Below are 10,688 nucleotides of genomic sequence, written 5' to 3' on the forward strand. Positions count from 1 at the left end.
AGACTTTGAGGCTACCCATGTAGCTGCCCTGTTTTCAAGAACAACAATAAATGTCTGGAGTTCCTCCATCTGATGAACTCAGTTCAGCTATTCTGGGGCTGAGCCTGTGATGACCAACAGGGATGAGGCTGTGTCAGAGGGTTGTGTGGATGCAGGGGCCTCTGGTCCAGCCCAGCGCTTGCTAACATCATCAATGGATGACCAGATGATATGGAAACAGCAGCACATGAAGCCAAGCGACTCAATTTCAAGCTTTCCTTGGAATGTGTTCAGGAGGGTCAACAGCAATCTTAAATCTAGCATCTAGGACCAAATACAGTCCTCCAAGTGTGGTCATACCAACACATGACAAAGATTTATGTCCCAATCTGCCTTCTCGAAACCACAAATTCAAAGCAGCTCAAGATCACCCTGGAAGTTTTGGTAACTAAGTCATACCTTCTACTCACTTTTTACTTGATTAATCTTACAGACATCTAAAAGATCTAAGTCTTTTCCCCATTGGCTAAAAAACTATATATGTAACTTCCTTTCTACTCTACAATTTTGTTATCTTTACCCCACAGTTACTGCCTTGGGAGAGGTTTTTTTTTTTTTTTTTTTTTAATTTAAATCTTGCAAGCCCCTTGCTGTACACTGATGTCCGTGTCCCCCCAAAATTTGTATGTTGAAACCTAATCTCTAGTGAGATGGTATCTGAAGATGGGGCCTTTGGGAGGTGATTAGGTCATGAGGCTAAAGACCTCATGAATGGGGTTAGTGTCCTTATTAAGAAGAGACCCCAGAGAGTTCCCTCACCCGTTCTGCTAAGTGAGGATACAGCAAAAAAGACAGACATCTACAAACCAGAAGTGGGCTCTCACCAGACACCGCATCTGCCAGCACCTTGATCTTGAATTTCCCAGCCTCCCAAACTGAGAGAAATAAATTTCTGCTGTTTATAAGCCACCTAGTCTATTGCCTTCTTTGACAGCAGCTTAAATGGTCTAAGACACATCCTTTTCCGCTTTATTTCATAAGAACATATGATCAATGTCCCTGCAATGTACTCATCCAAGTCATTAATAAAATATTAAAATCAACTATACATTATAAATAATCAAACAAATTAAGAATAAGCAAATAAACAAAAGTGTTGTTAACAACAAAATATTAAGACCCAAGTTACATATGCTTTAATTCTCTCTGTGAAGATGGGTTTCCATTAGAAAATGCTTCTGATTGAGCCTTCTCTTTGAGAGGAGAGATCTAAGTGCTAATTGTGGTGCAAAGGAAGCAAACCACAACCACACTCAGCTACTACTGGTATAAAGTCACCCACGAGGCTGTGCTAATTGCTGGTTTGAAATCAGAAGTCTTCCTAATATAACCCACCTTATGGGCTGAGGGTAACTTTCATCAGCGTTTTAGTGCCTCAGTTCAGCCCTGTAGAAATTACACTGAAAATCTTCCCTTCAATACGAATTCAACAATTCTTCTATGCAAATCCTCAGCTCAAAAAAGTAAATCTAGGCAAATGAGATATTCATTGGACTTGGACCTGATTATCTTCTCTTATTAAAATCATGTTTCTCTATTCCTGTTGGGTATAGCTCAAAACAAAACAAAACAAAACAAATCTTTTGTAAACTCAAGACTCACTTCCAAGTTCACTTCTCCTAAGCCAGCTTTTCCTATGACATTTGCTACTTCCCACAATCCCCAAAGACCTTGCTGGTTCTCATATTTGAGTAATGTGTCTATGTTTTATGTAAAATTAAGTTTTGAAATATTTGACTATATGAAATCTATATTTGATCACCTTATCTCCCTATTCAATTTAAGTAATATGAGTTTTACCTGTTTCTGCAATTATTATCCAGAGCTTCAACTGATACTGGAAATCATTACAGTACCAATATTGTCTAATCACTGCTGTTGCTGCTTAAATATTTGATCACCAAAAGGATGTCTCTTACTCAACAGATCTTTTAGGAGCATTAAGCGATGTTCTGTGTGCTTATGCTCTCTGAAATACAACTTCCTGTGGCTTACTGTGGACAGACCCTTGAAATACCTAGAAATAAACATCATAGACAACTTATAGCTGGGTTTTAGTCATGCAAGCATTAATGAGTTTCATCTTACTCAAGAGACTCTTGCCTAATTACATAAAAGTACTTTGGTGATGTCCTTAATTGATTTTTCCATTTCTTCTCCAATTGGATTGTAAAATACAAGAGGGTAAGGACCCCTCGATAATCAAGCTTACCCAAAATACACTGGCCCCTCTACACCACCCTCTTTTGTCTACTAAATGTTTAGTATACTGCCTTCCTACAGCAGACGCTCAACATTTAGGATTTTAAGAACAGAAACGAGGGACACAACTGTGGGTGCAGGGAACTGAGGCTGCGCCACCATCTCCCAGGGGACAATGAATGGAACACTTTAGCTGGAGGGGATACTTCCATCCGGCAAATAACAGGAGAGGAAGTCAGAACAGGCATGTGAGGAAAGACAGAAAGGCTGTCAAGACCAGACTTCATAATTGAGCCTTCATACTTTGGGTAACAGGAAAATAGTCGATGTTTTTCTGCAGCAGAGAAACATGACTCAAATGGTGTTGGAAAAGAGCCATGTGGAGAGAGCCTGGGTTGAAAGGACAGACAAAAACAGAGAGGAAGACATGCTGCTGTCCACAAGGACCTGTGGGGGCACAGGGATGCCAGGAAGGGAAACTGAAGAGAAAGGAATGCATGGATGTTCATGAGGTGGGAGGGAAGGAAAGACTGATAACTCCACCTAAGGCAACGTCTTCGGCCTTAGCATAACTGAGTCCTTCTCTCCCTTTTTCCAATATTTATTGACCTTTAGGCCAAAGCCCTGAAATTAAGACGGTTCAAGCTTCTGTCTTGAGTTGATTCCTCAGGAGAAGACACTTCATTATCTTTCCCCCTCTCCTGGCCTGTGAGGTTGGAACCCCAGGCCACTCCACCAAATCACTAGTGACCCCTGCAGCTGCTGCTCCAGGTCCTGCCTGAATGCCATGTGGCTCCCCTCTCTGAGCTACAGTAGTCTTTAATCTTTTCCTGGTGAAACAGAAACTGCAGGAGACCATGCAGTCTCACTAAAATTCCTGTGTTTCCCCACTGGGGCCATGTCGAGGACTATCCAGGTGTTTCTACACTGCTCTGCCCAACTCTTGCATGGCGGTGTCTTTAATTGTTCCCCTGGTTCCAGGCCCCAGAGGTGGCAGGGCTCATTTGCCTTGAGACAGGTAGAGAAATACCAAGGAGACGTGCTGGGCCTCTGAGACACACCTGGGAGGCCTTTTCAAGTTGGGGGTGGGGTCCTGTATTGCTTTATTATATGAAAGGCATCCGGGGCTAACAAAATCATAACTTTCTTTTACCTCGTTTAGTTACCAATAGGTTTTCAACAAAGATTAAAGCCAAGTTTAAAAGCAAGCCAGATTTCTAAAAGAGGCTCTCTATTCTCCATGCAGATGTGAATAATCCCAACTCTAGAAGGAACATAGATAATTTGATGCAACTTGCTTACATGTCACAGCCCACTGAGCACCGCTGGAAAAAAAAAAGTTACTTTGGTGGTGGTGGGGAGGTCCGTAAGGTGTTCCCCGAGGATCCCCAACATGGTACCAATTTGGCAGAATTCTGTTAGATGCAAAGACTTCATGCACTTCTCTGAGTGTTATCTTCAGCATCCTGGTCTCCCAAAGTGGTCCACGCTGTAACATGTCCCTGGCTGTATGGGTGCATCTCCTCTCACAGTCCTTGGGGGCTAGTATCTGTATTAGTTTCCTATTGCCACCAAGTGAAGGACTACAACTTAGTGGCTTAAAACAACACAAATTTACCATCGTACAGTTCTGGAGGTCAGAAGCCCCAGAATAGCATCATTGGGCTAATGTGAAGATGTCAGCCAGGCAGCATTCCTTCTGGAAGCCCTAGGGGAGAATCCATTTCCTTGCCCTTTCCAGCTTCCAGAGGCCACCTGTGTTCCTTGGCATGTGGCCCTTCCTCCATCTTCACAGCCTTCAGTGAGATATCTTCATCGTCTCTTTGACTCTGACCCTCTGTTTCTGTTGTCACATCTCCTCTGACTTGGATCTTCCTGCCTCCCTCTTCTAAGGATAATCCAGGATAATATTTCCACCTGGAGATCCTTAACTTAATTAGCTCTGCAAAGTCTCCCTTGCCATGTAAAGTACTATCATATTCACCGGTTCCAGGGATCAGGTCATAGACATCTTTGAGGGCCATGACTCGACCTTCCACAGGGTCTGTGTGGCTAGAGATCACCACTATCTGAGGTCACCTCACTTCTTTCGACCTGGGTTTCCTCATCTCCAGAACAAGAAGGATAAACTTGACCTTGAAGATCCTTCTAATACTATATGAACATATCCACCCATCTAAAAAATCTATATAAATGTGTTACAAAAATGCACCCCTATGATCAGTGACTGTATGAATTATAAGAGAGAGAAAGGATCTAAGGGAGCAGCCAGGTTTTGAGTCCAGTGAATAGAAAATTTAAGGTATGCTGGACTGGAGGAGACTGGAAGATCAGGAGTTTGAAATAAACTCACCGCACTGAATGGAGATGTCCAGTAGCTTGTTGTATATAAAGAAACGGAGCTAGGACACCAGGTCAAGGCAAGAGAGAGAAACGTTGGAGTTATCCACATAATAGGGTTTAATTACTGGCATCACTATGGATTAAGAGATTCTGTAAGTGGTAAATGAAAGAAAAAAGAGCAAATGTTTGCAGACTCACTTTAATCTGAGAGGAGGAGGATCCAGCAGATCATTTCAAACAGAGGCTTGATCAGAGGAAGGTAGAATCATCTTCAGTATGCGGACTGAACTGTTGATTTTAAGGGAACTTATTATGAAACCCTTTCTAAAGTGGTTAAATGCCTCAAATGTTGCCTATTTACAAGTTTGACTTTACAAAAGTAATGGTTTTTCTGAATTTAGGGCAAACTATTGCATCACACTAAAATTTCTTTAAGAACAATTACTTCATGCACTTAATTGGTCTATTTGGGGTGCTGAAGCTTAATTTAAAAATTCATTTAAAATATTTATCACTTCCATGGATGCTACAACTGAATAATTTAGCCAGGACTGTGGTCTTTAAAAGTCCTGAAGCCATATTTGGTGAAATCAACTGAAAATCAACTTGTTTACAATATTTCTCTACAATTTGATTAAGCTATAATAGCATTATTGAAGTCTATGTGTTATCACAGGACAAATTCTTCCAACTAGGTTTCTGAAATATTTTTACATCCAATTCTTCCTTCAATATGCAGTATTATACATGTCTGTTATCTGTCCAACTTAGCTTCATGTACTTTTTTAGTAACTAGCATTTACTAAAATTACTAAATTAGTATTTAACAATAATAAAGATTATCAGATTTACAGAGATATCACTGATTTGTTCAAAACTAAGTCTTGATTAAAACTTGGAAAGTACTTTCATTTGCAAGCTATTAGTTCAGAAATCCATGCAATATTTTCTTTCTTTTGGTTAGATTTTTAAGCTAATATGCTATAAGTTATAAGGCACTGTTGGACAAATACAAATAGGATAAAAAATTAATTTATAAAGTCACTTCAAAGACTTTGCCAAAAACTCCCTAGACAGTGCCATTGCTTCTGCATAGAGCTCCATACCTGGCTTGCAATGAAGCCCAGAGATCTCAGCAAGTTCAAGTCCTGTAGTTTCTCAGGATGTGAGCCCTTGAGTTTTAATTAGATGTTATGCTTATAATATAATGTCAGCATATATTACGCTTGTTGGATGACCCTTCTGGTAGTTTACATCCCTTCATGGTCTTTCAATTGATCATGATGTTCCAATAGCCGAAATTTGAGTATGGCCAAGAATAGATCTCTGGAGAGAAGAGAGATGGCCAACCGTTCACCTCAAACATTAAGACAGATTGTAACTTTTCTGAGATGACCACAAAGTTAGTACATCATTGCAAAATACCTTACTATTATTAGACAATGAACAGCATAGTAAAGATCATACAATAGCATTCTGAGCATGAAGCCCCTAACCTAGCTCAGACCTTTCTTTTAGCACATAAAGGGAGTGCTGGGGTTCAAAACTACACCTCTGTAGAGCACATGTGCACAGCTTACTGCTCTTCAAGTAGCACCACCCCCATCAAGCCAGCCTCAGTGCACAGTTGTGTAAGAGGTGGAGAAAGTCAGAACTAGTGGGTTCATCTGAATAACAGTTCTGATAAAATTCCCAGGGGAAAAAAAAAAGATACTATAAACACTTTAGGACAACTTAGGTGAAAACACTTAATAAAAACATGTAATCTCATGCTGGAGCTAGTTCAAATTCATGATCAACAAAGCCAACCCTCATAGTAACAGCTGTTGTCTTTGACATTCCTTGGTTGATTCAAAGCAACTACAGTGGGAAGAGCCAAATCTTAAATTTTATCTTGAATATATAAAAAGCAAAGTGATGTCAAGAAGTTTTGCAGATGTTAGTTTCCTCAGATGACATAACAAAGATTCATTTAATAAAGGTGTCATTTAGCCCCAGGGATCTAACTGGATTACTACGGTATCTGATGTGTATATTTGAGTTCACTCAGTCTAAACTCCGTTGGTGCACAACATCTATGTGAGCCCAATGCACGGTCAAAGTATGATTCAGGTGACACTCTATAATAAAAGCAAAACTCTTTATCAATTAGTTTTTGGGGAAGGTTCCCAATTGAAGCTTGCTTCTTAAAATGCATGCATGGTGCACTATAGTATATGTACTAGCTTGTCTTCACCCCTTCACTCTTTCAGCACTACCTGAGCACCCACCCTGTGCAAGACCATCCACCACCGGCCATGGAAATGCAAAATCAAGTCAGAGGTAGCATTTGTTTTCGTTGTGTATGTGATCCAAGAGCGCAGAAAAGACATGAATTTAAAAACTGTGTTACTCTATGTGGAAAAATACAAATGAATGAATATAACAAAATAGAAACAGACCCACAGATAGAACAAACTAGTGGTTATCAATGGGAAGAGGGCAGGGAGGAGGGGAAAGATAAGGCTAGGAGTTTAACAGGTACAAACTACTATGTATACAATAAATAAACTACAAGGGCATATTGCATACCACAGGAAATATACCCTATATTTTATAATAACTTTAAATGGAGTATAAATTAAAATTTTTGAATCACCATGTTGAATACCTGAAATTAACATAATATCGTAAAACAATTATACCTCAATAAAAACATTAAATAAAATTTTACAAAGTAAATAAAAATTATGTTACAAGATAAATGTCAAGACAATTTGAAGAACTCAGTGGGATTGAGTCCATTCTCTTAAAAATGATACAACTCAAAATCCAGATACCAGGTAGTGAGGCCCTCAGTTCTGGCAGCGGCCCTGGGCTCAACTCTCTACAAAGCCATCCTACACAATCAAGGACGCAATCCTGGGAGAAAAATAAAGATACTTGATACACCATTCCAACCTACCACACCCACGTACAAACCTATTCTTAGCCATGGCACAAACAGCTCACAGGTTGACCACTTCTCACTCACTTCATCAAATATTCCACTTCTGAGATTTTAGTTACCTTATCTGATTTTTAGCAGCAAGGTCTCTGTAAAAGTTGGTCTTTGACCTAAACATACTAGGTTTTTTCATGACTTTTTTTTTTTTTCAACTGAGGCCAGGCCTTCTCCTATTTTATACGTTAATGAACTTAATATTTCCATTTTCCTTCTTCAAGTGCAAAAGAAAAAATTCAATCTGTACTTTGGAATTAATGGCCTGGTTGAAACACAAATATCATATTCATTAAAATCGCTGATTCAAAGAGCAGTAGGGTATTAATGAAAGAGGCTACAATTCAACACTGATGATCTAATGTCCTAAACATTCATTTCCCACATGGAAGAGATATGTGAGTCCTTCTGTACCTTATTAGTGTTCCCCCTTCCATAATACACTACTAAAGTTATGCACAACTCATAACGGTCCTATTCCATCACAGCTATAGAAAAAGCAACGCATAAAATAGATGCCAGCAAACGGTACAGCAAGTGATGAATATGAAAACCTTTAATTCAACATGCAGGTAACAAAGTAAACCCAGTGGACTTTGGGTAGAACCTCCCTTCCCTGTGGCAACATCAGAGGTGTAAATCTATTCAGGGTTCTCTGCTCCCACGCACTCTGGACTCAGAATATGTGCTGTAAGGGAAGAGGGTTAGCATGAGGAAAAGGTTGGGGGTGGGGGAGGTGTGGTAAAGCAGGGTCCCAGAAAGAAAATGGAGCCAGCCGGGATGGAGTGCTGCCTGTGCATTCTGTCCGCTGGGCAGAATTCACAGAACACACACCTTTCTTCGAGGAAAGGACAAGGGCAAGGTGTCTGGAGTGGGGTTGGGGGCGGAGAGCATCTACAAGGCTGCAAGGAAACCTTCACGGGAGACCTGAGAGGCCCAGCTAGGGTGGCAGCGGTGTCCTGGGTGAATGCCAGATGTTCATCTGCCGCCGCCTCACTCACCCTTGGAAAAGCCAGGCACCAGAGAAGCACTCGATTTAGACCCCACAAACGCATGCAATGGAAGCCTCGGGTTTCCGCCCAAATACATTCTTATTTTAAAAACAAAAGGCTCGTGGCCATTCTCAGAGACGACCACATTGCTTCCAGGGGTGGCAAGCAGATTTGCAGAGGCCAAAGAATAGACAAAAGGCATGAGCTGGCGCATACATCCCTGGAAATCATTTTTTTTTTAAATTGATTAGGGCCTCCCAGTTCCAATTCTTTCTCCTCTTAGAGGGATGATTCCTGGGCCCACGGGCAAATCCCTTAAGGCCTGGAAAAGACGTCGGATAGGGAGGGGAAGCAAACCTCGAAACTTTCCCAAACTGCAGCAGGCTGGAGGCGGGCAGCGGCCGCGGACCTCTGGGTCCAGGGGCGCAGGGGGCACCCCAGGGGCGGCGGCCACCCCCTCGGTCACGCAACAAAAGGGCCGAGCGCAGCCTCCGCGATCAGCATTTGAGGACCCCCAGCCCCAAGGAAGGGGAGCTGGCGGAGGTGACCCGGGGCCAGCCGCTCTCTCCGGGCGAAAGAAGAGATGGAGCCTCATGTCCCTGTGGCGCATAAAGGAACTTAGGATGCACCCAAACCAGCCACCCAAGTCAGCAACAGCTGATGCCACCCGCACCCCCAGCGGCCCACGGCCTCCCGGGAGCATCTGCCCGGGCATCTCCGCGTCCCCGGAAGGCACCGCCCCCAAAAAAGAGCGGCGCGGGGGTTGCAGGCCCGGCGGCGGGGACTCTGGCCGCCGCGGCGACACAATGCGGCCCGGGAGCCCGGCCGCCGCCGCCGCCTCTGCCGCAGGCCCGCGGCCGACACAAAGCCCTCCGCCCGGGCCCCGCCGCCGCCGCCGCCGCCGCCGCCGCCGCCGCCGCCGCCGCGCACGGACCTTGGGCTCTGGCGCCGGGCTCCCGCAGCGTCTTAGTCACCGCTTTCCAGACGTGGCAGCCCAGCAGGCAGAGCAGGAGCGCCGCCGACCTGCTCATCTCCGCGCCGCAGGGCCCCGGGCGGCGCGGGCTGGCGGATCACCGGCTCGGAGCCGCGCGTCAGGGGCAGCCGGCCGCCGCGCCTCCCTCCATGTCGCCTGGCTCCGCGCGCGCCGGGCCCGCCGCCCGATTGGCCGCGCCCCCGCCCGGCGCGGCACCGGGCCCTGCAGCCCACGGCGGCTCCCGCCTCCGCGCGCCCGGGTGGGTTTCCCGAGAGAGCTGCTGCCGCGCCTCCGCCGACTCCTTAACCCCTTCGCGCCCCCGGCCCGCCCGCCCAGGCACCCGGCCGTGGTGCCGCCTGGCGGCCGGTCTGGCGGCCACCCGAGAGGGTCCACCCCGAGGCCCGCAGGCCTCCCGGGGAAGGTGAAAAGCGACCTTGGCGCCCAGACCGCTGGCAGCCTAGGTTCCCCGCCGCTTTGGAATAACAGCACCTGCCTTTCAGGCCAGTAGCCTTGCAGCTGATTGACTGAGGGTCCTGGGTGGCACCGGGGTCTCACAGTGTGACCCCACAAGGTTTCCACAGGATAATGCCATCCTGCAGCTCTTCACGTCCCAATCCACCCATGAACTCCAGGGGAGATGTGACACCCAAGATCAGAGGTCAGCTGGGACAGAATCCCTCAACCCGCGTCAACTGTAGGTGGCCCTCAGTGCCTGAGTGTTGACAGGGGAACATCTGTAGGTTGAGTTGTGCTGGGGTATTTCTAGAAGGTTAAGGTGAGGAGGAAATTTACATTTAATGAGGCCCTAAGTCCTTTCTTCCACTTTAGTTTTGTCTTCATAATACATGATCTCAGAATTAGGTACTGCGAGTCCCATTCACAGATCAGAATACAGGAAAAGGAGGGGTAAGGAATTTGTCCTTAGCCCTTAACCCGTGTGTGATAGAGCCAAGGTTCGAATAAAACGATCTTTCTGGCCCCAGGGTAGAAGCTTTCTACAAAAACTTCATGCTTCCTTTAAGCGGAGATACCCAACTCAGCCCCCACCCCAACTTCCCTTCTTTAACTGGCTCTTGCTGTGTGCTGTTCTCCATACAACCCTCATGTCCCCCTGACTCTCTCTACTGTGCCTCCCACCAACACTGCAGGGACCCTGAGG

At 44.9% G+C, this 10,688-nt stretch overlaps 1 protein-coding gene across 1 annotated transcript in view; it reads right to left on the reverse strand.

Annotated features, from left to right (window-relative positions):
- Positions 1 to 9,641, reverse strand: part of FAM171A1 (family with sequence similarity 171 member A1) — a 123,657-nt gene extending 114,016 nt beyond the window's left edge. The window contains exon 1 of the mRNA XM_064479553.1: positions 9,491 to 9,641. Within this exon, the coding sequence (XP_064335623.1) occupies positions 9,491 to 9,587 (97 nt within the window). The 5' untranslated portion in view covers positions 9,588 to 9,641. The remainder of the gene's footprint in view (positions 1 to 9,490) is intronic.
- Between the last annotated feature and the right edge of the window lie 1,047 nt (positions 9,642 to 10,688).

Source organism: Camelus dromedarius, chromosome 26 (assembly GCF_036321535.1).
Source record: "Camelus dromedarius isolate mCamDro1 chromosome 26, mCamDro1.pat, whole genome shotgun sequence".
NCBI classification, from domain to species: domain Eukaryota; kingdom Metazoa; phylum Chordata; class Mammalia; order Artiodactyla; family Camelidae; genus Camelus; species Camelus dromedarius.